The sequence below is a fragment of the Phodopus roborovskii genome, unplaced genomic scaffold (assembly GCF_943737965.1).
Source record: "Phodopus roborovskii unplaced genomic scaffold, PHOROB, whole genome shotgun sequence".
Classification (NCBI taxonomy): Eukaryota; Metazoa; Chordata; class Mammalia; order Rodentia; family Cricetidae; genus Phodopus; species Phodopus roborovskii.
Window position 1 is genome coordinate 27,488,363 of NW_026125052.1, and position 27,289 is coordinate 27,515,651.

Genomic DNA, 27,289 nt, shown 5'->3' on the forward strand with positions numbered 1-27,289 from the left:
TCACCGTGTCTGGTGGTCCAGAGAGAGAGAGGGGAGAACTTAGATGTAAGAGGACAGTGGGTGTGGTGTGGAAGGCAACCCTGAGGAAGGGACAGGGCCCATAGGACTCAGACAGTGACCGTAAAGCTCAACTGTGAAACACTGAGCACGGAGACTCTACGACTAAACCAACTCCTGTCCAGAGATGTCTTGAAGGCAGCCAGGTCCATAGGAACGGTGCGGGCTGGAACTACATGTGGGCATCACTAGCAAGTAGATGGAAAAATTGGCCACAGAAATGGAGGCGGTTGCCTGGGGAGAGGGGGTAGGGTGAAAAGAGAGGATGCTTCAGGGACAGACTGCTGGACACTGACATTGGGTGAGAAACAGGCCAGAGAGCTTCTGGGGAGACAGTCGAAAACTGGGGGACCAGGAAAGTCCAGTGACAAGAGAAGAGGGGGCTTCCAAAAGGAAGGAGCCACTTGGAGCACTGACCGCTGCCTCTGCCCACCATTCTCCTTCGTCTTTATACACCTGACAGAGTACAGCTTGCTGTTACATCTTGGCGACCTGTTAGCCGCCTCCCGTGAGAAAGACCGTGCAAGCCTACTTGTCTGTCTGACTTCCCCGAATGTCATGACTCTTGCCATGGTGGGGCTGAGGACACTCAGCAGTGTGCCATCACCTGACCCAGGTACCGAGTAAGTGCAGAGGACCAGGGCTGTGAGGGCCATGCTCCAGGCTCCATGCGCTGGCTTACCTGGCACTCTCGAAGGTGGCAGATGCAGCCTTTTCTACAGCTCCGAATCCTACACCGACAGCGAGACCCTCTGAAATAGACACAAGACCCAGATATTAGGGCCCTCTACTGCTGCCTTTGTAGCAGGTAGGATTGCTTCAGGCGGCAAGTAACAGAAAATCAGTGTAATGGTGGCATTTTAAATCTAGGCTCATCAACTCCAGCCTGCTTCTCGTGTGATGTGTGGGGCTGAGAAAGTGTGTGTGTGTGTGTGTGTGTGTGTGTGTGTGTGTGTGTGTGTGTGTGTGCATGAGAGAGAGAGAGAGAGAGAGAGAGAGAGAGAGAGAGAGAGAGAGAGGAGAGAGAGAGAGAGCACAAATACAGATTGTCAACATGATAGAATTTAGAACTACCATGGAAATGAATCCATGGGCATATCTGTAAGACATTATTTCTTCTCTCTCCCTCTCTGCCTAACTGCTGTCCTCTGCCATGAGGCACAACAACACAGCTGAAGCCCCCAAGCCACCTCCGTGGGTGACACTGGATTATTGGGACAAGGATCTTCCTGGGATCCTCCCGGAGATTCTGGCCAGCTGAGGACAGGTGTCAAAAGGTGGGAAGGGGCTGAGGCCTTTATTAATTGACCCCAGACTCCATGCTTCCCTTTGGGGGGAAATTGTTCTTTATAGCCATAAACAACATCTGTTTGGCTCCTCTGCTAATTTTTCTCTTTCTCTAATCAGTCATTTTAATGTAAATCACAGAACAGCCTAGAGCAATGGTACATAAGTTAATCAGCAAGATAACCCCCTGCCCCCAGAGCGGCTCAGCCAGCACACAGCCCCAGCATGTACTTTGACATATGCATGCTCACTGATGCTTTGGGATGGGACAAAGGATGAGCAAAGTGACCCAGCTGTAGAGGGGTGGGCTGGTCTTGAACCCATGTCACTATCTGTCGTCGTTCCCAGAGTGCCATTCGATATCCAGTTTGCTGCCTGGGCTCATGGCTTATTTCATGGATGTGGCATGGCCCTGTGGCCACCAAAGACCAGCTTCTGCAGCTCCATTTCCTGCAGGCCGAATGCTTCAGCTCCAGGCCAGCTATGCACCTAAGGCAGACCACCAGCAGGGGGCTGTCCACTAGGGAACTTTCTAGACCCAAGGAAGCGAGCTACATCCAACATCTCGAAAGCATGGGACTGTCCTCGGAGGTGGCCATGGCTAGCTCTGGTGGAGAGGGGGTTTCAGTTACAGCACTTAACGGTGGGAGGTGATGTCGGGAGTTAAACGAATGAGACAAGAAGCTAAGGTGAATTACATATGCAGAAAGAACATCAATTAGAGAATCAGCAGATGGAAGGAGGAACCGCCGGTGGGAAAGGAAGGGAGTCAAAGTGCCGACTCCTACCCAGGTGTTCCACCGAAAGTGCAAATGAGGAGGGTAATTAAGACGAGATGCCCACATGCCTGGAATGTATATTAGGAAGCTTCTGCCATTGCCCCTGTACAGAGAGAAGAGGAGATAAACTGCCTGGACCAGTGAGGATGGCTGACTGCAGGGAGGACAAGCCGGTACCAAGGCTGAAGCTGCTGTAGCCACCAGAGCCTTGCCCTGAGACTGGGATGGGGCTGCCTGTCCCTAGCCCTGCCCTATCCTTACTGAGGCTCAGGGATTTTGGCAGAAGCAGGGTCGGAAAGATTTATTGTAAGAGCCACGGGTGGTAGATGGCTATTTAAAAAAAATTCAGGAAAGTCGTATTAGTGAATTCACAGGAATTGAGACAACACGCATAAGAGTTACAGAACCTCAGCATGGGAACAGGAGGTGGGCATGAGGTCCCACCCTAGCTAAAGAGCTGTTGGCAGTTGATAGTGGGTGGAGGAGGGAGTTGCGGCCTCTACTAGATAGACCGCCCTTCAGTGTGATCAAAATGTACTGTAGAAAATTCTCAGAGAGAGAGAGAGAAATAATAATGGCCTTTGGCTGAGACAGACCCGATCTTAGTGATGTGGCTTTGCTTACAGGGTGGACTTGTTAACGGCAATGGACCTGGGGATAGTTAAAATTGACTAAAATTCTCTAGGGCTTATGGCCAGTGCTTGAACAGTCTAGAAATCCCATCTCTTTTCCTGCCAGTTATTAGCACCTCCAACAAAAATTCAAAGCACTCCAGAACACCCCAGGAGTCTAAGTAGTCCAAGTCCAGGAAAAAGGAGAAGTCTTTTCTTCCTGCCTTAGGCTCCAGCAACTCTTGGCTTCAAGGGCATGGGCTAGAATTCGCAAGACTTTCTTGCCAGTCTTGCAAACATCAACACCTATGTGACTTCAACTCTGACAGAAGTCCTAGTTGCAACAGGCTTTTATAATAAAACACCACAGGCTGAGAGGCGCATCAACAAAATAAGTTTCTATCTCACACTCCTGAAGGGTGGAAGGGCCAAGATCATGACACCAGCAGATTTCAAGTCAGAGGAGGGGACACTTCTGGGTTTATAAATGGATCTACCTCCTCAATGTAGCCTCAAGTTTGAGGTGTCAACTCATTCATGAAGACTTCATTCTGAAGACTTAACCCTTGCTCTCCAGCCCCTGCCTCCTGAACCATCACACGGGTTGATTTTACCATATGGATTTTGGAGGGCTATACTAGTGGGGTTGCAGCAGCTGTCCTTCATGGAGGCTGGGGATGGGTGGGCTGGGAAGGGACACTGTGAGGCGAATGGAGATGCACAGTCCTCTTGGTTCAGCTTGGTTTCTCCCCTTCTAGGGCAGAAACGGCTTCCCTGGAGCTGCTGTGGAGTCAGCTTTCTGTTCGTGCCTGGTTGTGTTCCTTGTGTTGTGTGCTTGGGTACCCAGCGGTCTTAGCATGGCGAGGCTTCTGAAATAGGACGTGGTCATCCCGGTTGGGTGGGAACAGGGATGAGGACTACAGCGCTGTCGTATTCCCCCACTGGACTCCACAAAGCTCACACCGCTCGTAAATACAGCCCCCTGGGTAGTTTCCCACAGGAACAACTCCAGGACCCTCAGTCACTGAGGCCTCTGTGTCTCCTCTGTGTGCTGCTATGACGTCACAGCCCAGCTCCTGCCCCTGCAAATCCTCACTGTGTGCCGTTCATTCTCCAGCTGGGCCTCCAGTCTAAGTGTGCGTGATGTTAGTTCTAAAAGTTATGGCCAGAAAATGTCAACACAAAGGCCACACAGGAAATCAGAGGAGCCTCTGTGGCTTATCCTCTTCAATTTAAAAACCATTAAAATTTAGGCAACAGCTAACATTTCCTGGGGGGGGGAGGCCTCATAAATATTAACCATGGCCACCACTGGCAAACAATACCACAGCTAGCAATGCCAACAGTCCCCCGGAGGAGTGACTTGGAATGGACAGGCTGAGTCATTCCCAAGCCCATTGAGGATCTAGTAAGGGAGAAATTAGTTAAACCATGGCCAGATGCTCTTGAAGAATGACATTCATGGTTGTCTTCTGGCCTGTTCCACTAACATATACATACATGTGTACCAAGGTGCAAGTGCGCGCGCACGCGCGCGCGCGCACACACACACACACACACACACACACCGTGCAGCCTGAGGCCAGAGCCTTGCCATCGCACATACAGTCCCTCTTGGTGGCAGCATGAGGAATCACTAAATGACTGCTGGATGTGTTGGAACAGGGACACTTATTTATGGTTTTGTAATTTCTGTGGTCTTGACCCGAAGAAAATGAGAAGGAAGGATTTGTTTTTAACATCCTTGAGGACTCTTGAATAAAATTAGATCCTGGCAGTTCCTTCAGGATGATGAATAACCTCAGATGCAGGTTCATTTATCATGCCCTGGATTTGACTCGCACCACAGCATGAAGAAAAAAAAAAAAAAAAAAAAAAAAGAAAGAAAGAAAAAGGAAAAAAACAAAAACAAAAAAAGAAAAGGCTGTAAAATAGTCTGAAGCCTCTATCACTATTCCACATCGCTACCCCAAGGTCAGGCAGCAACCCAAACATGTTCTGGAGAGAGGGCTTTTTTTTTTTTTTTTTTTTTTTCTTTTCTTTTCTTTTCTTAGAAGTATCAGTATTTCACCAGGAGATTAACAGTGGGGGTGGGGGGTGGGAGAGTAACCTCCTGCCATCTGCATATTGGCTCAGCAGTGTGTTGGTACCTGGTGCCAGGTAGTAGCCATCCTTCTTGAGGTGGCCCCATGTGGCCACGGTCATGCTGGTCATGCCCAGATGAAGTCTGAGAAACTTAAACAGTGGCATCAACCCAAGGTTTAAAGAGAACTGATGGGCACAGAGAGGTGAGGAGAGTTTCTGGTACCCTGACTTGGAATAATGGGAAGTTAGCCAGAGAGCTCTTAACATCCAGAGGAACTGGGGGAAAGGGGCCAGAACTCAGAGAGCTATCCTGGTCGCATGGACACTAAATCCTCTCAGCAACTGCAGGGTTGCGGGCACTCGGGTGAGCCCGGGAGGCACAGGGAGCTGGAAAACTCTGTCTTGTTCTCTGTGCTATGTCCAGCTCCAGTCTGAGGCTTTTCTTCTTTTCTTCCTCCCTCCCTCCCTCCCTCCCCCCCCCCCCCCCGTTTTCTGCTTAGACCCTCATCAGTATTCTTAATGTGTCTGCTGCTACCATCTCCATATACCTAAACTCCATTTCTCAGTGGCTCTTCTGGGACTCAAGTCACATAAAAATGCTTCATTTTACATTCTCATTTGAAACCAACAAAGAGTCATACAATAGTTACACAACCTACTATTTTTAAGGATAAGATAGTTTGTGTTTCTGGGAAGAAATGAATCCGATTGCATATGAACGAAAAAGATGAAACCCAGGATATCACCCTGCTTTGTAAAATATTTTATCACTTTGAGAATTTCATACAATGTGTACATTTTGATTACATTCACCCTCCCTCCCCCAACACCTCACAGATCTGCCTCTACTTTTTGCTGCAGCTCTCATATATTTGAGTCATAGGACATGGAGCAATCCAGCTGGTATCAGCCTAGAAGCTTTCATAGTTCTGGAAAGTGCATGCTACCAGACGAGAACAGGTTGCTATCAATCAGAGTCAGATGTGAACCCTGTTAGTTACAACAATGACTAGCCTGACAAGATATGGCTATTGGCTCAACAGTGGCATGAACATTATGGGAATAAACAGCTACTTTAAGATTAAAACTAACACATGCACCAGGAGATGGAACCCATATCTTGTACCATGACTCCATTTGATCTCCAAAGAACTCCTAGACAGACCACTGCCTGGCTTTCACACTGTGTGGGAGACACAACTCCTCATGTACGTAAAAGATGCTGCTGTCCCGATTCACCGCTGCCCACTCCTAAATTGTACATACCAACTGAGACATCTTAATAAAGGCCCGAAATAAATTATGGATGCCAGCAATAATAAAAATAATCTTGAAGAAATTACGGTTAATACTAGAGATTCCAGAAGAAACGGAACGGCTGGATTTTAAGGATGAAGATGTTATACAGTCCATAGACACGAAAGAAACCTTGTGTTAGGGAGACGGCTCAGAAACCCATATGAAAAGCCAGACGCATTGACATGCATTTGTAATTCCAGTTCTGAGGGGGCAGAGACAAGCTGGTGCCTGGGACCAGAGAGCCCCAGATTTGAAAACACACATGTGTACTTCCACACAACAAACTGCACGCCTCCTCTTTATACAGCAAACTGTTAGTGGCCACCATACAATATGTATGTATGTATGTATGTATGTATGTATGTATGTATGTATGTATACTTATGAATTCCTCAAGCAAATAAAAGGACATGAAGAAAAGCCTGCATGGCTTCCTTCTCATAAACAAGTGAATGACAATATCCTCCTGGTTGGATTGCATCAGGAAGGAGAAAGAGAAAGGAAAAAAATAAAGTTCCATGTGTCGGAACTGCTTTCAGGCTTTTAATTCTCAAGGCACTGCACGGACACGCTTTTAAGAAGAGTTTACATCGGAGTGCAGCGAAATGAATTCATAACTGCCCAACTGACTGCTCTCAGTGGGTGAATAATAATGAGTTTATGCATCCTGGGAGGGGTTGGGCAGAGCTGAGCCAACAATGCTGCTGTTGTCCATTCATCACCAGCGTCGGCAACTCCAGGGGAGACACAGGCAAAATCAGGACAGAGCACAGGGCCAAGAGCGCAAAGGGTCCAGACAGAGGCAGCACACTAAAATCACCAAGGGTGGGGAAGGGGCTATGGCAAGCCCAGATGTGGTGTTCAAGAAAAGGAAGTGTGCAGGCAGATGAGATGGCTCTACAGTGCCTGTCACTGAGCCTCATGACAGGTATACATGGCACAAGGGAAGAACCAACCCCTGAAAACTGTCCGCTGACCTCTGCATGTGCACTCCTCTCCCGCCAACAAAATTAATTCATTAAGTTAAATGCAATGTTCTGAACTTAAATGCAGTGCTCTGGATTTAGAACCAATCAAGAGAAGGCAGGTGGGTAGCTCTGGGCTTCCTATGTGAAGCCCTTGTTCATCATTAACTACTTGCACAAGCCTTGTGGTGAGGACTTCCCATCACACAGACAGAAATGGGATCTCAAAAACAACAACAACAAAAACCCTATCAAAACAGAAAGAGGAAGATGGCATTGCCCACATGAATCCTGCAGGGCTCTAAGTCAGCTGCATGGTGAGCATTTGATGAGAGGGTTCTATCAGATATACATGACACAAAATGCATATGTGCATTCATATTCATGTTTATATACCTATTGATATGTATATATGTGTCTATATTTGCATATGCCTATTTGGATAGTTTACATATATATACAAATACATATGTATACACATGTGTGTATATAGCACATATTTATATGTGCACAGATGTATATAAAATAGGTATCCATTGGTACTGGGTGACTGTCAGAGGTACATGAGGAATGCAAACCTCCCTCTGATTTCTTTGGTTCTAGGGTTCTCCTTAGGTTCTGTTTTGAGAAGTCTCACAACCTATGGGTTTTGTGTGGCACTTAAGCCCAGGCTTATTAGGAAAGACATCAGGGGACACCATCTGACATGTCTGGTATGTCCACGCCTACTGCTCCCCTTTGTTTCAGGAGTGGATTTGGGGCATGAAGACAAAGACAGTTTTGGTCTCTGTGGGAGACATGGAGCAATCCCAGGGCAGCTAATCACAGCCAGTGTCCATCCTCAGCCACCTACACATCCCATCAGTGATTGCTCACATGCTGAAGGAAGAAGGTGAGCGATCCAACCCGACTCCCCCTGTGCCATCACTTAAAGGATGCCTGGCATGCCGGCGGGGCTGACTCCACCAACACAGGATGCATCCTCTCCATTTCTGTTGAGAGCAGATACTCCTGATCAAGGACTCCAGCCACACAATATCCACTTTCACTGCTATCTCAGACCCAACTCAGCAGGCAAGTCAAATCAACACCCTCCCTAGGGAGGCTGCATCCCTCCCCACCACCACCTACTGGGACACAACATCACTATCCAGTCTGTTTCCAATCTTCTGACTAGGAAAGTCCCAGCACAGATCCATCCAGAAAGGCATCTGCCCAATTGCTAAGTACCATTCCCACTGACAGAATCTCCAGCATGGAGCTTTTCGTTTTTGACAGCTGTTTGCCAATAATACAAACTGTAGAGTGATGCTCCAGCTAAGCCAACCAAATCAAGGAAAATAAAAACTAAATAATCCAATCCATTCCACCACTTCAGTTCCCAGTCCCTGCTGAACACTGCAAAGTGGGAGCTTTAAGGAGACGACAGGAAAGGGAAGAAATGATGGGGGATTCCAGGTGTGTTTTTTTTTTTTTTTTTTTTTTAGCATTTTATATTTTCAAATATTAAACTTCCAGCAACCATGGGGTGGAGATATGATCAATCTTCATTTTAAAGATAAGAAGCTGGAGCCCATAAAAGTTACATGACTTTTTTGGGGGTGGGCATTCAGTGTTTGGCAGCCAGTTCTGTTGAGCCCCAACTTTCTGTTCCTCTCACTTGCCTAAGATAAACAATAGATTAATGATAGGTTTGGTCTAGGAGTTTCATCCCTCACTCTGGATGAATTGAGTGTGGTTGCAGGCCTTTTGCAAGTTACATGCAAAGCTCTGGTCAATATGCATTCAAAGAATAGGAGGAAAGGAGCAAGAGAAGGAGGTCAAGGGGCACAATTTCTAACAAGAGGAGGTGAAAAAATGGGGTTAGCTTCAGCTAGGGATTAGCAGGGCTCCATAATCCAGTCCATTATCTGCAGCACAGACTCAGCTGGAGGTGAGTCCAGGATGTTCGAGACTGAGCTTCCTGTGAGGACAGAGGTGACCGTGAATGCTAGGTTTCCCCATGTAGGAGCTGAGTGTCACTTTGATCTGGACTCCCTGACCATGCTGCAAATCCGTTCAACATAACCACGGCCAGGATCTGGAGGCAGTCCCAAGATCATCCGAGTGACTTATGATGTTTGTAGTAGCTCTAGACCTTTGAAGCTCAACGGGACTACAGTTCATTTGGGAAGAAATGAATGACCTCTAGTGGATGAACACTTGGTTTTCCCAGATACTTTTATGACCCCAAACCACAGAACAGACCTCCCAGTGTGGCAAAGATTCCTGCTCAATAATCCTTCCTTGTCTTTCCTCATTGTCCTTCAGCATCCCAGATGAAATCCCATGTTCTGGTGTGATACTTAATCTTGATGCCAACTTGACAGGACTGAGAATCACCATGGAAACAAACTTCTGGGCATGCTTATGCCCTCCCTACCTCATTGCCCACCCCGTTTCCTACCAGCATTCATCTTTCTTGTTTCTCAACTGACCACTGCTTCAAGCTCTGTGCCTCCCTCGTCATGGTGGACTGAAGCCCTTCAAACTGCGAGACACAACCAAACCTTTCTTCCTTAAGTTGTTTTTGTCGCAGCAATGAGAAACTAAGACAACTAGAGGTCAGTGGAAACACCTCCATGGGCACTAGAAACATTCAGAAGAGTTCTATGGGCAAATGTTAGGTTTGATCATATGAAATTACCACTTTCTAAGAAGCTGATGCTGTGGACTGAACTCAGGGCCCACATATCCTAAGAAAATGCTCTAGTATTGAGTTACAGCTCTACCCTGCAACTATTTTATGGTGGAGTTGGGGATTGAACACAGAGCCTCTGGCTTGCTGGGCAAATGCTTTACCTCTGAGCTACATCCCTAGACTTCATAACTGCTATTCTAAATCATAAGATAAAAAAAAAATCTCATGTAGCACAACCTAATGAATTTGTAACACTGATGGTTCTGTTGAAGGATTAAAACCCACCAAACATTATAGGAGTCCCAGATCCCCAGCGGTAAAGAAGCCTGCAGAGCTTTGTTTCCCCGGAGTGTTTGACAAGAGAACTCTTGTACTCAACAGCACCTGTTAACACCTCTTGGAACCTGTACTTTGTGGGGACTGGTTTTGGGAAACACTGCCTTAGGGACAATGAAGAGCTGTCTGGGTTGTTCAGAGTCATCCTCCCCCACCTCGCTGGTGGCTGTATCTGCAGAGACTGCGTAAGATAAAACCTTCTCATCGTCATGTTGCGCTCACTCTTTTAACTCACACACGATTATTAGGAGCCTCCTCAGCACCAGACACCAGCTCAGAACCGAGGACTCACTGAAGCATGAGGGTTCGGAGAAAAAGAGACTGACAGGATGGGAGGCCAGCTTGGTATGGAGGATGGAGAGGCAGGCTACCAAGGGCTTTCTGTAAAAACCCGGCTCTGAACCGGGACTTGAAGGAATTTTCCCAGACGGGTTGATGGCCAATCACCCATCCATCCATCAAGGCAGACACGAGTCCCCTGCTGATAGCCAGTTCCACTCTCAAAGCCTTCATCCCAGGAAGCTCTTGCAGGCCCCTGGCAAATGTAATTATCATCTGCTGCCGGTCTCATCCTCTTCTACCTTAATTAAGCAGTACTTGGTTTATTTAACGTCATGTGGGTCCAGGGCCTGTTTCCCTTCAAGCTGGTATTCCTGTGCTACACAATCCAACCTTAGAACTCAAGGATGGGGTGCAGGGGGGTCACTAGCCAGCCTCAGTCACACACCCTTTCCTGGTCCTTTTCAATCTCTCTCTCCTCTGAATTCTTCAAACACGTGGCTCAGAAGTTACATGTAGCCAAGCAAAGGGGCTGCCTTCAAGGCTCACCTCACGGGAGAGAGCTTGGAGTGGGGGTGGGGGTCCTCTGAGACTCTGCTACTCTCAGAGAGAGGTGACAATGCCATCCTTTCCAGTTATCAAAGCTCAGGCTCCCCGCTGGTAAAATGGGGAGTAGAGGAAGCAGAGACAGAGACCTTCAGTGCTTGCCCAGATCAAGAGCATCTTGAGAATACGGCCTTCTACCCTTGCATTCACTTGGCTCCTCCATACATATCGCAGAAGAGGACCTGCTGGTGAGTAACTACAGGATAGGTAGTGAGGAGTTTGAATGTATTTGGCCCCCATAAGCTCATAGGGAGTGGCACTATTAGGAGGTATGGCCTTGTTGGAGGAAGTGTGTCATGGTGGGGCTGGGCTTTGAAGTCTCCTGTGCTGAAGCTACACCCACTCTCAGTTCACTTCCTGTTACCTGTGGATCAAGACGCAGAACTCTTACCTCCTCCTCCAGCACCATGCCTGCCTGCACGCTGCCATGTCCCACCATGATGATAATGGACTAAACCTCTGAAGCTGTAGGCCTCCCCAATCAGATGTTTTCCTTTATAAGATTGCCGTGGCCATGGTGTCTCCTCACAGCAATAGAGACCCTAAGATGGGTGGCTTGAGGGATGACAGGCTTCTCCCACAGTTCTCTGAACTTGTGCCTATTCACCCCTGCTCTTAGGCAACCAGACGGTCTCCCTACTCTCAGGAGAGCAGCACACTGACGCTTCTCTCAGCATGGACACCTGATGGCTTTCCTCACCACGGCGCAGACCTATCTGCTGGACTCGAGTGGTCCTTCTGCTTCATCCTCTAAAGCAGCTGGGATGAGTACCACTGCACCTGGCATTGTTTCCCACAGCTCTCAGCTCTCACATTCCCCTCCAGTGAACCTCTTCCTCCCCTGGAGGCCCTAGTGGCATATGTCTCATGCTATGAGTCTCCGCAAGTCTCTTGGATAGCTGATGGGCGGGACAGCTATAAGTGCTACACGTACTGGATGGGGAGGGGTCCTGTGCATCAAGCTCTGGAGTGGAGATCTGATCCTATCCCCTGACAGCAACAAGAGAAAACTAAGGATCTCTGGTGGGGGCAGGAACTACCCAGTTATCCCCAAACACAAGCCTGAAACATATGACCAGAGATGGTGGGGTCAGCTCAGCATGGCAAGGGTTCCCATCCATGACACACTGAGAAACACAGCCACAAGGTCCAGAGAGCTGGGCCCGCCAGAGCCGGGGAATTTCTTTCCTTCTAGAATCTAGATGAAGTCACCAAGATTAATCCCTGTAGACACAAACGTGGAATCCGGCTGGCCACAAGGCAGTTTAACCAGTAGCAACATGTTTGTCATTTTTATCTCTGTATATAAAGGTATCCCAAAGACAGATTTATTTTCCCCCCATCTAACAAAGGCTGTTTAACTCAACTAACACAGAGCTGGGAGAGCAAGATAATGGGATTTCTTGCTCTTAATGGTATTAGAAATGGCAGACAATATCACTTAGTCCAGGATTTGGTTTATATTTAAAAAAAAAAAAACCTGACCCCCACCACCCCTTTTAAGGGGTTATGAGGAACCAGAAGCCAAGGGGCACGGAGCTATTCAAGGTGCTATAGGAATGGGCCAGAAGAGGAAACGGGAGTTAGAGTCACACCTAGTCTCAGGCCTGCCTTGTAGGAGGGAGCCCCAAGCTGAGGCTCCGTGGTCTGCTGGAGGGAGACCATCTCTTTTTTACATGCCAGGTGCCATCAATGAGAAGATATGCCAATGGGCAAGAAGCTTGCTGGCTGCGGAGCCTAATAAGACCGCTGCACTGGGCACCAATCAGCCATAGCTGAAGCCAACTGCAATACAGAAGGGAGGGAAAATCAGTATGTCGTTTACAGACAGCGATTTTGAGATTTTATCTTTCAGATGTCAAACAGTCAAGGAGTGACACCTGACATCATGTTACTTTCAAAAAATTCGATAAACTAGTCATCTGAGACAGAGATGGAGTTGGTATGAAAAAGGTCATGAGACCCAGAGCCTGTCCACATGTCGCCTCTCAGGAGGACGAGCTGCTGCTGCATACACCCCTTCTTGCAGGGAGTGGGAGGGGGTTCTCTGTTGTTCAACCCTATCGCGGTTAAATAAGGATCAGGATAAACAAATAGGCCGAATAGATGTTTATTTAGGGAGAAATAACCTACAACCTAGACAGATGAACACCAGGAAACTCAACCCGATCCTCTCCTGTTCGAGTCACGCCAGCAAGAGAACTTCTCCCGGCTCTCCCTCCGACTTCCTTCCACAGGTCACTTCCGCCCATGGCTCCACCCCCAATGGGCGTGGTCAGTGCCACAGAAGGACTATCTCACTACACACCCTTCCATGCCCCTCTATAGCCTAAAACAAGAAGGTGGGTTCCTTTTCATGCTGCCTAGTATGGCTGGTACACCTGAGAGGGGCAGCTGTTGCCGGGACTCGCCATGGGCCCTTGAGCCCTTTCCAACAGAGCAGGTACAGGGAGGGTTGGAGACAAGGCTGATAAGACAGTCTTGGCAGGACTAGCTTTTGTCATTATGAAAAACGCTTCCCCTTGACACTTCCTGGCCCTCCACCCACGCGGGCAGACTTCGCCGCTCCCATCCCTCATGTTATATTTAGTTTTCTCATAACAGAACATTACCACAACTATTCCACAGGTGGTAGATCCAGACATCCCCAGGTTTTCTGGAATTCTTCAGGCCCCAGGACCTCCAGACTAGCACGGTAGCTGACATTATCACATTCTAATTATCTCTATATTTCTTATGAGGTTTTGTTCTTTGAGGCACAATTAACAAAAACTATGTCTGGAAGTGTAGGACAGCGCCCTCATCTCGGAAAGGTATTGCGTATTTTCTCTCTTGTGGTTCCCAGGTTTTATACAAATGCATAAAATCGTGTATGCACATGTGTCATGGAGGGGAAAATATCACCGTCTAGGGGAACAAAAAGGACTAAAGACATGAGGTGTGCTGAGAAGAAGACAATTTTGCTCAGTATACAATATCTGCATAATAAATTCATAATAAATGAGTATTTTATGTGTCATCTCCAAATCATTTGGGGTTGGAGACCAGGACCATTCCTTGGGAAGTTTCTGTGTGCAGAGCTCAGGAAGCCACACAATGGATGTTCAAACCCCACAAGGAGAGTGGCTGGCCCTGCCTGAGAGAGTGCTGTCCGTTGTTCTAGTGGAAAGGAGAGGGCGAAGGAAACGTTCCCCACTCAGCATGGCAGAGAGGAGGATGAGGGGAAACGAGAAACCAAGCGTGTCTGAGTCACAGGCTGCCAGCCTGGTGGGTTGGTGTTGTACAGCAGCCCGGCTGCCCACGTCTCACACCTTAGCTGATAGTACAATAGACCTACAGCCCACAGTTTGGTACTTAGCCCTCAGCAGGTGTATCGGGAGCAAGTGCTGACGGAATGGCATGGATGTGTGCAATGAGAAGAAAGGATGATCAAAGAGGGCAGGCAGGAAGGGGAAAGGAAAACTTAAAAAAGAAGTATTAGTGATGTGCTTGCATCTGAAAGAGTTGGGTGGAGACAACATCTTAGTGATATGAGTGTCCTAAAATTCACCTCGAGAGAAGCATGCTTAATTGCGAACCATTGACCACTTTGAATGCATCTTCTGCACTGAGTGACCAGCTTATCTTCCTCCAGTACACACATGCAGGTGCACACACACACACACACACACACACACACACACACACTATCACAGTGCATTTGTCTCCTACAGTGTGGTCAAAACCACAAGTTTGTCTCAACTACCACCCTAACCACTAAAACAGCATCTAAATCGTTTGATTCTCACTGCTTTAAACCAAACCAAAGAAAACAATTGTTTGAGCTTGACTTTGGGCAGGTGTGCACACCAAGGGGGAGCATGGGCTGGAGACTCAAATATTGACCTTTCCAAGGAGCTTATGAGTGATGAGAGCTGTTGGGACCATGATGGGCATCTGGGACAGGAGGCTACTTTTGCTTTTTGTGAACCAAAACATGTGGTTCGAAGGTTGGGGAGCTTGGGAAGGGATCACCATGTCTAGAGAACCAGCGGAGACAACGTGGAAGCCCAGAGTGCTTGGGTTCTCATGCTAGTCAGACTTGGCCATCACTGTAGGATTTACTCTGGTCAGTGGCTTCAGAGGTTTCAGTCTCTCATGGCTGGTTAGCAGAAACAGAACGCCTGTGCTGTGGACTTCTTTCTTTCCTTTTCTGTTCCATCTGGATCCCCAAACTGAGGGATAGCAACCACACTTGGGGCAAGTCTTTCCTTCCTTCATCAGTCCTCTGTGAAATCGTGCTCACGGATACCTCTACAAGTACATTTTACCACTGCCCCCAGGACTCCTCCCCGTCTTGTTCCCTGTCTTCCTTTTCCTCCTCCTCCTCCTCCTCCTCTTCTTACATAGGATCTCATTGTATAGCCCTGGCTGGTCTAAACCTCACTATGTAGGTCAGTCTGACCTTGAGCTCACAGATATCAGCTACAAGGAATTGGATATTTTCAGCAAAAGATCCCCAAGCATCAATACACAGCAACCTTAGTGTTGGCTTGTGCCTTGAGATGCCTTTTATGGCCAGTCTTGGAGGACCAAGCCATTTCCCTTCTAAGCCAGGGACTGGAGTAAACCAGTGCAAAGCCACGCTGGATCTAGATGGGACCTTGATCTCTTTGTCTTTTGCAGTGGAGAACTTGGTGCTGGCCTGATTTTCCATCTTGAGATATTCCTGAGCCAATGTAGGCTATCTACATAGAACTCCTCTCTTGGGTCTGCTCCAAGGTCCCCCAAATGCCTCCTATATTTATGAGCCTGTCTTTTCCAGGTAGATTCCCAAGGACCTGCCACATGCCCCCTGATTCTGGGCAGCCTCATCTGGCTAGAGCTAGGATCTGAAGATGGGCCAGACCTCCTGCTGGAGGGAGATGACAGTCAGCTGGCCAGGACAAGAGCTTGTAAGTAGCAGATGGCAGAGTCAAGGCACTATACCATAAGGGGTCTAGCCAGAGCTCACCCCTGACAGATGCTCTGATTCTGTGGGGACCCTCAAGATGCTGCCTCCATTCCTATCCCCTCCTCTCCTCTCAAGATGCTTTAAGGAAAACTACCCGGAACCACACAGGAAAGCTACTGAGCACAAAACCAGGAGACAGGCCTGTTACCATGATAGCTAAACACAGGAGAGGGAATTCTAGGCAGTCCACAACATCAGTACCCATAGTCTCATTCCGTTTCACATTGGCATCTTAAAGAAGTTCTCACCTGCTCCACTTTACAGGCAGAAAATGAGTGTTTGGGGACAGCTGAAGCTACAGTTCCTAGCAGCACTTTGCTTGTGGTAAGGTGAGGTGTCTATCTGATAGCCATCTGCAAGGACTCAGGGTGCAGACTCTGCAGTTTTCCTGAGCAGTTAATTGACATGTGACTTCTCTAAATTTCACATTTGTGGTGTGTGTGTGTGTGTGTGTGTGTGTCTGTGTGTATAGCAGACATCATTGTTCAGGAGCTGCCCACCTTTATTTCTGTGTTTTTCTTTGCCTGTTCTTTTCTAATGGAAGTACTTCACTGGCCTGACACTTGCAGAGTTGGCAAGGCCAGCCAGCCAGCCAGCTCTAGACCCCAGCCTGTCTCCATCAGCCCAGCTCTACGAGCAAACATTCACTACCACACTCAACCTTTCCCTTCCTTCCTTCCTCCCTCCCTCCCTCCCTCCCTCCCTTCCTTCCTTTCTTCTTTCTTTCTTTTTAAATGTGGGTTAAACTTAGGCCTTCCTGCTGGCACAACAGCCACATCCTGACTGAGCCATCTCTCAGGCCTCCAGCTTCCCCTGTCTCCTCTGTAAGCTGACCTGGGTATTGTGAGAATGACTAGGTCCTGGGGATCTACAGTCTAAAGTGCATGTCATGATCAGGGTTGGGATCTGTTGTGAATGAACAGTCTCACCATAGCTTTTTAGTGCCTGAGAATAAAAGCTTAACAAAAGCAATGCCTTTCTGGACCTCAGGAGGATCAGGGCTCCAGCCCAAAGCACAGATCCCAGTTGGAAGCTTCAGGCTTCATTTGGTTGTCAAGGTGGGAGGGTCTTAGGAGATGGATGGGTGTCACCTGTTTGGCAAGGAACCATTTCAAAAAATTGTGCATCACATACAACACCCGGATTGGATAATGTCTCCTTCAAATTTGTGTCTGCTCCAAGGGTCCATCCATCCCTACCTCTTCAGGGCCAGGGTTACAAGTGTGGACTACCATGCCCAGCATTTAAAACATGGGTTCTGGGATCAAACTCAGATCTTTGTGCTTGCAAGCTATCTTTGCAGCCCCTGGGAATAGTCTCCGAGGATGAAATTCATTAAGGTGAGGTTTAACTGGAGAAAGGTGGGTCTTAAATCTAACATCAGAGTCCTTATACAAGGAGGTCAAGCTTCAGAAGCACATGGAGAGGACAGAGGAAGATGCGGGTGGGGTGAGGGATGCCATGAGGTGTCTATGAGTATGCCAGGGACTGATGACAGTGGCTGAGAACTGAGAGGATCAAGGATGAGGCATCAGAGAGGGGCTTCAGAGGGAGCCCTACCATGCTGACGTCTTCATCTCAGACTTCCAGAATGGAACAACTGAGAGAGTCGGCTGTTTCTGTCATTTTCAAGTTACCCAACCTGCAGTCCCTTGCCGCGGAAGCCCTGGGGCTCTAACACAATGGCCACGGAGGCTACTGAGACATCATGCTTTGTGCAGTTGTCACGTTCATCCTACAGGGACACAGTGTTGGAGCCATCACCTCACAGGAGGACGCTACAGAGGCTCAGCTCTGTCACCAGCACTACTTTCTTGTGGCCTGCTGTGCATGACCCCTGTGCCCTCACAGGGTGAGTGCAGCCTCGCGGGGCTGGCTCAGAGCCACAGAGGAGCTGGGCGGCCCAATTAGTCTGTTTTCTCCTACAGCCCAGGCCTTGTCACTCCAGTGATGATCCTTTATGTTGCTGGAAGTCATTCCCTGAGGCTATATCCATTTTCCTGCATCTGTAATCTTACTTAGTTTCTGCACCGATGACTCAGAATTGTCTTGCAATCATTAATTACTGGGCGACTACATGAAATGGTGGTGGCCTAGGTCATCCTGGAGCAGCAGAGGATGTCAGTCAGGTTGTTGGAGCTGTCCCCAGCTGGTCTGTGCGCAGAAGTGGCATCTGTGGGAGCCACAGAGCTGGCTGATTTTCCACCTGCCTCATTAGCATCTGGGCATCTGTTTTCCTGTGTCCTGGTTATCGGGAGGCCTGGTTCCCCGAGATCCTTTCCCTTTCATGTTCACTTCTCTTTTCTCCCTGAACCTAACAAAGTTTCGGGGAGGAGATGACCAAATTCCTAGAAAGTGGGCAGAAACAATAACTAGAACTGAGGGCCACTGAGTTCTTGTATGGGTGAAGTCTTGAGAATTGTAGGGTGTTAGGTTTTCTGGCTTCTCTCCTAGAGAGCACAGACCCTTCTCCTTCCCCTGCTTTCCTGATCCCCAGCTGAGTTCAAGGATTGAACTCATGCTGTATAGACCCGGCTGAATTGAATAAGTATCTTACATTCCGGAGCAGGAAATGAACTGACTGAGCTCCCAGAATGAAAGACAGAATTGTTGGGCTGGGGAGATGGCACAGTCAGTAAAGGGCTTGCCACGCAAGCATGAGGACCTGAGTTCGGATCCCCAGGGTGAAGTTTTGGCTATATATAGGAAGAAAACACAACAGCTTTAGGCTAGACCCCCCCAGGATCTCAGTCACTACTTCTTGGTCTGCTGTGATTCAAACAGCCATGACCAAGCTGTTCTTCATGGCTTCCCTGTTATAATGGACTAGGACTCTCTGAAACTATGAACAACACCAACTTTCTCCTGCTCTGTCCTGTCTGGGAAGAATGTCAAGTGGAGACTTCATGAATCCTGGTGCACACCAGCAGCCTTTGTCCCCAGCCTGTCCTTCAGTTGTTCATGCAGTCCACAGTGAGGGGTGTTCAAAACCACAATGCCACAAGAGGGAAGCCAGCAGGCCTGGTCTCTGCCCGGCACTTATAAGGGACATTTCCTCGGTTTTCCATGGCCACTCTCTTCCCATTAGGACAGGAAACCAAGAATCCCAGGGAGAAGCTTTCATGTGGGTATGTGGCGTGCAGACCTGTACATGCTAGTTTTTGCATGTATATGTGAACATGTGTGTACATTCCTGTGTGGGGGCTTAGTAAGATTGGTGCCAAGAACCATCCTCCATCACTTTCCCACATTATTCATTGAGGCTGGGTCTCCATTGAAGCCCAGAACTCACCAGTATGGCCAGGCCCACTAGCCAGCCTGCCCCAGGACCTCCTGTCTCCATCTTCTGAGGCTGGAATGATAGGAGCGCTGCACAGCCCACTCAGCGCTTACACCGATTCTGGATATGAACCCTGGTCCTCAGGTTTGCACAGCAAGTGCTTTAACCACTGAGCCGCCTCTACTTCCAGCTGTTTCATTTGGTCTGAACTTACGTGGGAGTCAGAGAGATACTGGAATGCTCTTATCGACATTAGACACAAGATGCTAGTGGCTTTGCAGAATAGATACTCCAGACCTGAGAATCCACTTCACATTCTATCTAGCACCATTGGGGGGGGGGGAATCATGAAAACTCTATTGACAAAAAAGGCTCCTTTATTCACAGTGGGTTGAAACATATCCCTCTATTCTCCCCACCGTGCCTTAATCCTGTTCTCCGAGTAGGAGGTGTACTGAAACCTGGCTCCTGACAGACGTAATAAGGGTGAGGGCCTTGAGATGAGGTCAGCCTGGCGTAGGCCGCGCTTTAAATCCAGTACCTCGCTCTCAATGGAAAGCTGGGGAACTAGACACCCATGTACAAAGAGTTCAGGTTCTGAGACAGGAGTGGTGTGTCTGCAAGCAAAGAACTTTGAGGACTACCAGAGCTGAGAGACAGGCATGCGCAGTTCCCTCTCAGAGCTTCCAGAAGGGATCAGCCCTATTAATACTGTGAATTTGGTGTTTTACCCTCAAACCATGAAACAAAACATCTCAGCACCTACCTCTTACAGAGTCCTGGCCCCTCTGAGCACTTCTTACTCTGCCCCCTATTCTGAACCTCTCCAGCCCCTGAACGTCCCTTCCCTCCCCCAGCTGCTCTGACTCCATGGAACCCGCCATTTTGGCTACAAGTCCTCTTGGTATCTGGGTTCCCAGGTACCCCCTTTGCTCCTTCTCTTCCTTTCCACTCTCTCCCAATCCCGTCCTCTCACAGCCATTTTCAGTCTGGACCCTTCCAGATGCTTCTGGCTGTTTGTTCCCTCATACTTACAATAAGCCACCTCCTCACCCCCACCTAGGAGCAGTCAAGGCCATTGGTTTTGTTCCCCCAGCTCCCAAGTGTCAGTGAAGTTTCTACAGAAAGAAGTTTGCAGGTCCCTAACTACCTATGCAATAGTGAGGGTCACAGTCACAAGCTCTAGCTGGATGTCTAGAAGTCTACAGGTCCCTAGCCACCTATGGAATAGTGAGAGTCACAGTGACAACTTTAGTTGAGTAGTTTAGGATGCAGCCCGGTCAACTTGACAAACAAACAAAAGCCCCCAAAACAAAAAAAAAAAAAAAAAAAAAAAAAAAAAAAAGCTTTAAGTTCATTCTGGCCTGCTCTGTGCACTTCCAAAATATCCTACCTCATAAAACAGTCTCAAAACCACTACAGAGTGGCCCTTCTCTCCCACGCTGGCTACCTTCCAAGATGAAATCGTTGTTTGTCCTGTCTAATGATATAAAATTTGACTGATTCAAATATGGTACTTGATGCCCGACAGCAGCATGCCTCCCAGGACTGTCTGTCCTCCTCAGGTGCCTCTCAAGTTGACTGGTTCCTCTCCTGACAGCAGGTGAGCCACCTGTGGCCTCATAGTGGGACGAGTTTAATGAGCCCTCAGCAAACCACTCTAAAGGGACAGGATATCAGTCCCTTTTACAAGGCAGCCATGGCTCCCTGACACCTCTCCCTCCACCTGTGGACATCGCAGGCAGCCTTTGTTTTGTTAAACCAGGCAGCATTCATTTCTTCTCCCCAGAGGAAATGCTGCGCTTCAAAAGGGGTCAGCTGAACCCCATACTCAGGAAAGCCTTGTGTCCTTCTGCTCGGTTGTGTTGGGACCTAAATCAGAATGAGATATGGTCCTTGACACGCAGGTTCTACTGCCTAGATGTGGCTCCTTCTCCAGGAAGTCCCTTGGAGGCTGGATGGCAAAGGGTGTGCATTGGGAAACTCGGAGCAACATGTCCCAACCATAGGCCTCCTTTCCACTCCTTTACCTCCCTGGCTAACACTTCCTGTCTCCCCAGACCAGCATTGGTTTCTTTCTCTGGCAAAGGGGGAAACTTTACTATCCCTCTCTCCTGCTCCTCATACCAATCAACAGCCAAGGTCTGTTCACTATGTTTTGAGTATACTCCATCCAGAAACGTCTATGGCAGGCTCATGTGCTCACACATATGAACACGTGGCTCCTGGCTCACAGTGCTGATTTGGGAGGTGGTGAAACATTTTTAGGGTGACTGGCGGAGGGTGTGAATGGGACCTTGGGGTTTATAGTTCAGCTTCATTTCCTGTCTTGTATCTACTTCCTGGTCTGTCCAGATATGGGCAAGCAGCTTCATCCTCCACAGTCAAGAGTCATTCCTGTCACCGTCCCTTCCCTGCCATGAGGAATTGTATTAGTCAGAGTCCTAGAGTCACAGAACTTATGGAATGACTCTCTCTCTCTCTCTCTCTCTCTCTCTCTCTCTCTCTCTCTCTCTCTCTCTCTCTCTCTCTCTCTCTCTCTCACACACACACACACACACACACACAGACAGAGGGGAATTTATTTATTGGGATGACAGGCTTCAGTACAACAATGGCTAGTTGTGCATAGAAAGTCCAAGAATCTAGCAGCTGCTCAGTCCCACGAGCCCGGGTGTCTCACCTGCTCTTCTGTACATGCTGGGACCCTGAAGAAGTAGGCTCCAATGCAGATGAAGGGATGCATGTGCTGACAAGGTGAGAAGGAACCCTTCCTTCTCCCACTGTCCTTACACAGGCTTCCGGCAGAAGGTGTGGCCCAGATTAAAGGTGTCTTCTCACCTCAAGGTCTGGATCAAAGGCGTGTGGTCTTCCTGGCTCCAGACATGGATCACAAGTGTACCCTCCATTTTTGGATTGTACTTCTTTCCAGATACAGTCAAGTTATGGCTATCAAAGGACTGTACCTTAAAACTGTGAGCTGAGATTAAATTCCTTTCCTGTAAGTTGATGCTTGTCAGGTGTTTGGTTGCATGAGTCAAGTAACACGTCCTAATAACATCATCCTGAAGGAGACTGAGTCCCCCTCAACCATCTGGCCTCCTGTGCCAGGAATAGGGTTTTCACTGGACAAGAAGATTACACCCCGCCTCCCTTGCAGCTAGAAGAAAGCACTTGTACTCACAGGACACAGATGTCCTTTTGTGTCACAAAAGGCCCCATGTGGCACAGGCCATGTAATGAGAACCCCAAGAAACACAAGTTCCTGAGTTGGGGAGATGGCTCAGGCAGCAAAATGCTTGCTTTAAAACATGAAAACTTGAGTTCAATCCCTCAGATCTCATTTTTTTTTATTTTTTAAAGCTGGACACAGCAGATTATGTTTCTAACCCCAGTATTTGGGAGAAGATGATGAGCAGATCCCTAGAGCTGGCAAAGTCAGCAAGCTTCAAGCCAGTAAGAGTCTGTTGAAGAACAGCCAAGGCGGGCCTCTGGCTTCTATGTACTTCGACACTTGTGCACACACACCACCCCTTTAAGCACATGGACAAAAGCTGAGACCATGTGGTATGATATTGTAGATAGGAAGTAAGAGGCAGGGGCTGGGAGTCAGAATCTGATGAAGACATCACCCTACTCTATGAACAAGCATATGGAGAGCTTCAACAAAGATTTTGAACATATCGGAAGAGCCAATGGAATGTTCTATTCTGAGTTAACACTGTAACTGCAGACGCCTTCGATCCTGGCTCTTCCAGACAATTACCCCACAGCCCATGCCAACAGAATTTTACATTTATCTTCCTGTCTTACTGTAAATATAATCCAATTTCAAAGGCAAATGCGCTATTGCCCTCCTACACATGTCTTATTTTATACCTCACATCCTGTCTTTCCGTCAAGATAGAAAAGCTGTCCTAGATACCAGAATGAGGCCCCTCACTATGCCCCCAAATGTTTATCTGCTTCCAAGAGGTAAAAATGTCAGGATGAGAGCTGGGATACTTTACATGACTAGAAGGCACCAGGGATATTCCTCGATGGCCAGGAGTTTAGATGATTTCTAGATCTGTCATGGACTCCTTCCTCCTACACAGGGAGGAAATGAGATACATATCCACATGGGAGGGTAGGAGGAAGTGAAGATGACAGGGGAAGTATGAACAGGGGTCACAGAGGCTGCTTCTAAGTAGAGAGGCTCAGTGCCACCCATCTGCACCAACTTACAGGGACAAGCATACCTCAAGAGCTTCTGAAAGTGTTATGCTACCATCATTTACTATTTCCTCCCATCCCTCTTCCCCCCTCTCTCCCTCCCTCCCTTTCTCCACCCCCTTTACTTCCTTTATGGTATACTTATGCGTTGTAAGTGTATATGCATGCCCCCCCCACACACCCCTGTGTGAGTATGTAGGTCACTCTCCATCTTATGTTTGGAGACAGTGTCTGCGATTGAACTTGAACTTGTTGATTTGGCTGGCTGGCTGGGGAACTTCAGGGATTCTCCTGTCTCAGGCACTGGGATTGTGGATACACACTGGCATGCCTGGCTTTCATGTGGGCATTGAGGATCCAAACTCAGGTCCTCACGCTGTACAGCACATGCTTTACCTACTGAGCCATCTCCCTAAGCACCCATTTTTGTTAAATATGGTCTCACACAGGCCCGGGCTGGCCTAGAACCCACTGTATATCTGAAGCTGGCCTCAAACCTGGGGCAACCCCCTGCCAAGGGCTGAAATGGTAGGTGTGGGCACCAGCCCTGGCTCGTGGCCACTTTTGTCATACCTGGGAAGGGTTTAAGGGAATTCTCTTCCTGTGAGCTGAAATCCCTGGGGTTCTACAGCAGGTGGCCCTTCTCACAGACAATTACATGTTCAGACACAAAGTGGACAGAGTCCTGGGGGTATAAATACTTTCTGAGGTAGCAAAACTCAAGCATCCCTAAAACCCAATCAAGTCCTGACCAGCTACATGCCTGCTAATCCCAAACAGTAGTAGTAACCCCAAAGTCACCACACCACCTGCCCTCATCAGCTTTAGCTATCAACTTGACACGACACAGAAATCACCGGAGCAGAAAGCCGCTTGCAGGCATTCCCCAGGTCTAACTGGGTGGTGGCATGTCTTGGAGACATTGTCTGGAACATGAATTGGTACAGGAGGGCCCAGCCCATTGGGTAGGTGGCTCTGGACTGCACAGAGAAGCTAAGTGAGCACAGGGAAGTGTGCTAACCAGAAAGCTGGGTTAATCCATGGTTTCTGCTGGCAATGAGTTCCCTGCTGAAAGGTGAACAGCAGGCGGGCCTGACTTCAGGCTCCTACTTTGAATTCTTGTCCTGACTTCCCTAGATGCTCGGCAGTTACCTGGAAGTAGAAGGTATGCTGCATTGGTCACATGTGCTGAAGCCATGTTGACACTGGGTGCCTTCCCAATGGCTCACCATTGTGTTTCTCCTGTGTGTGTGTGATGGCGTCTCCCATGTACCCTAAGTTCTACCGGTTTGGCTGGATTGGCTGGGCAGTGAGCCCTGACTGTCCCTGCTTCACCAGCACTGAGATCCCAGCAGCTGAACTCCGCTTTTGAAAACATGGATGCCGAGGGTCTGAGAGCCAGGGGTGGGGGTTGGGGGGGTTGGGGTGGGGGGGTTGGGGTTGGGGGGGTTGGGAGTTGGGGGTGGCGGTTGGGGGGGGGCTTAAGCACTTTGTGACTCAACCATCCATCCCCCAGTCTGCCCGCCTCCCTTCCTTTTCGCCTTCCTCCTTCCTTCCTGCATTTTTGAAACAGGGTCTCACTCTGTAGCCCTGGTTGGAACTCGCGGCAACCCTCCTGCTTCGGCTTTGCAGGTGCTAATGTTGTTGGTATGAGCAAAACCTACCTTTCAAAGCAATCATGCTCGGTAAGACAAACACATATAAATCTTGAGCAGCAGGAGGGTCATTTGTCACATGGCCGAGCCCTAGCCCCACCCAAAAAACAGTGCTCGCCTCAGATGGTCACAGGCACCAAGGGGGTAAACTTCACCCTGACTGAACACAAGCCTCGCATCACCATAGACGGGGTCCCATCCTAAATACTGCAAGAGGATGCCAGGTATGGGGACCAGACCACAGGAGACTGCGCAGTATGGCTGGAATGGGAGATGGGCACACAGTGCCACAGGTGACAGACAGCGCTGGCTGTTTCACCCTCCTGTGCCTTCTTTGGTCGGGACTGGTACTGTCACCCTCATTAGACTGAGCATCGAGTCCTCAGACACCAGCACTCCGTTTTCCTGCCTTCCACCAGAGGAAGGGTATGGGAGGCAGATGCTGCTTTACCCTGCCCATGGCATTGCCACACCCAGAGAGTGGGCGGAGCCATGGGGATGGGTACCGGCTTCCTGTGACTCGACTCAAAGCAGAACTTCTCAGGACCAAAGGCGGGTGAGGTCAGGCTGGTGTGGTGATCAGAGATGAGAAGAAATGCACTGTAACCAAGGTGAGGGCCCCCTCGGAGCAGGCCTATTACAGGGAAGATAATAGACAGAACTAGATTTCCACCCTTCAGTTCACTTCAGCAAACTCCGATCAGTCGCCCACTGTGCAGGCAAGACTGGATAGCCATACATCAAAGTTCTGTCTGATTAAAGGCTGGGCTTTCTGTGGGGCTCCTGAATAAGAACCTTTCATTCCAAGTGGGACCGTGGATCCCTCACTCCCTGGAGAGTTCTCCAAAGGTCTGGATGTCTAGCCTCAGAGCATGAGCCACCTCCTGCTGGACTGAGTGAATAGTTTATGTATATTCCAGGCTTTTACCTTCTGTGTCTGATCGGCCAAACCTGGAGATGTTTGTGCAGACAACTTAATTTTAATGTGGCTCTGTTTTTATCTTGTTACATTATTTACTTATTTACTGTTTTCTTCAGACTGCCTTGCTACATCACCCTGGTAGACCTGGTACTGACTGAACTTGCAGCCATCCTCCTGCCTCAGCCTTCTGAGTGCTGAGGTCACAAGCATATACCACCAGCCTGACTTTTGATTGGTTTACTGATACCCAACAGACTACAGAAGATTCAGTGTAGGGAAGTCAGCTTCCGCAATAAGATGAAAACAGAAATCCATTCACTACCCAGGGTTGAAAACTGAAAGATGGGTGTACTGTGTGCCAGGGTCACGTAGGTATGGTTCGTCACCTCAGAGTTCACACTGAAGTGGGGCTTAAGGGGTGCTAGCCTTCCAAACACAATTGAGCCACAGAGGTTCTCCCTTTAAGTCAGTATCTTTCCTTTCTTAAGAGACTGGGTGGGTCCAGAAATGGACTCGTGAAGACACACACCCCCCCCTTAGAGTGAGTTCTCCAAAGTCTGTCACTCTCGGCACATTGTCCAGTTTGTGGGTCTCTGCATTAGTTCCCATCTACAGCAAAAGGAAGCTTCAGGTGTTTTGCTCTAGCAACTGAAGCCTAAGACATGGAGCTTCATTTCCATGGCCACACAATGTAAGAGGTGAGGTTAGCATCCTTCTCTTTCTAGACAGGAAAATGTTGGGGAGTATTCAGCAGTAAGGTTTCCCACATGCCCAGAGTAGCCTGGTCTAGCAGTCTTAGACCGGGATAATCAAAGGGGTCTCTGGATAAGGAGGAAGACAACATCCCGGTTGCTGAGTATCAGGTTCAAAAGCAAATGTATGAACTGTAATGAAAGTGGGTGGCTGGAGAGGCTGAACACAGTGAGGAGAGCAGACCTGCAGCCTCCTGGATCCCAGGGTTCCTGTGGGACATAAGGGTCTCCCTCATCACAGAGGCACTGCACCTTAAACACGCCCCTCAGCACTCCTAAGGAAAGAGAAACAAGATTCTCCCGGTAAGGCAAACTGCTTCCCAAAGGCAGGCAGTGTTTACTGGCAGAGCTAGTCAGAAGGAAGTAGGAGGGGGGGAAGTGTCTCAGTTAGCAGTGCATGCTTAGCATGCACCAAGTCCAGCTGGGATAAAGTAGGTGTGGTGAGACACTGCTGCAGCCTGAAATCCTGGCACTCAGGAGGTAGGGGT

At 48.6% G+C, this 27,289-nt stretch overlaps 1 protein-coding gene across 6 annotated transcripts in view; it reads right to left on the reverse strand.

Annotated features, from left to right (window-relative positions):
- The window catches only part of Slc39a11 (solute carrier family 39 member 11), a 392,746-nt gene that overhangs the window by 60,221 nt on the left and 305,236 nt on the right, over positions 1-27,289 (reverse strand). For all 6 annotated transcript variants that reach the window (XM_051179808.1, XM_051179791.1, XM_051179780.1 and 3 more), the window contains one exon: positions 740-809. In XM_051179808.1, the coding sequence (XP_051035765.1) occupies positions 740-809 (70 nt within the window). The remainder of the gene's footprint in view (positions 1-739; positions 810-27,289) is intronic.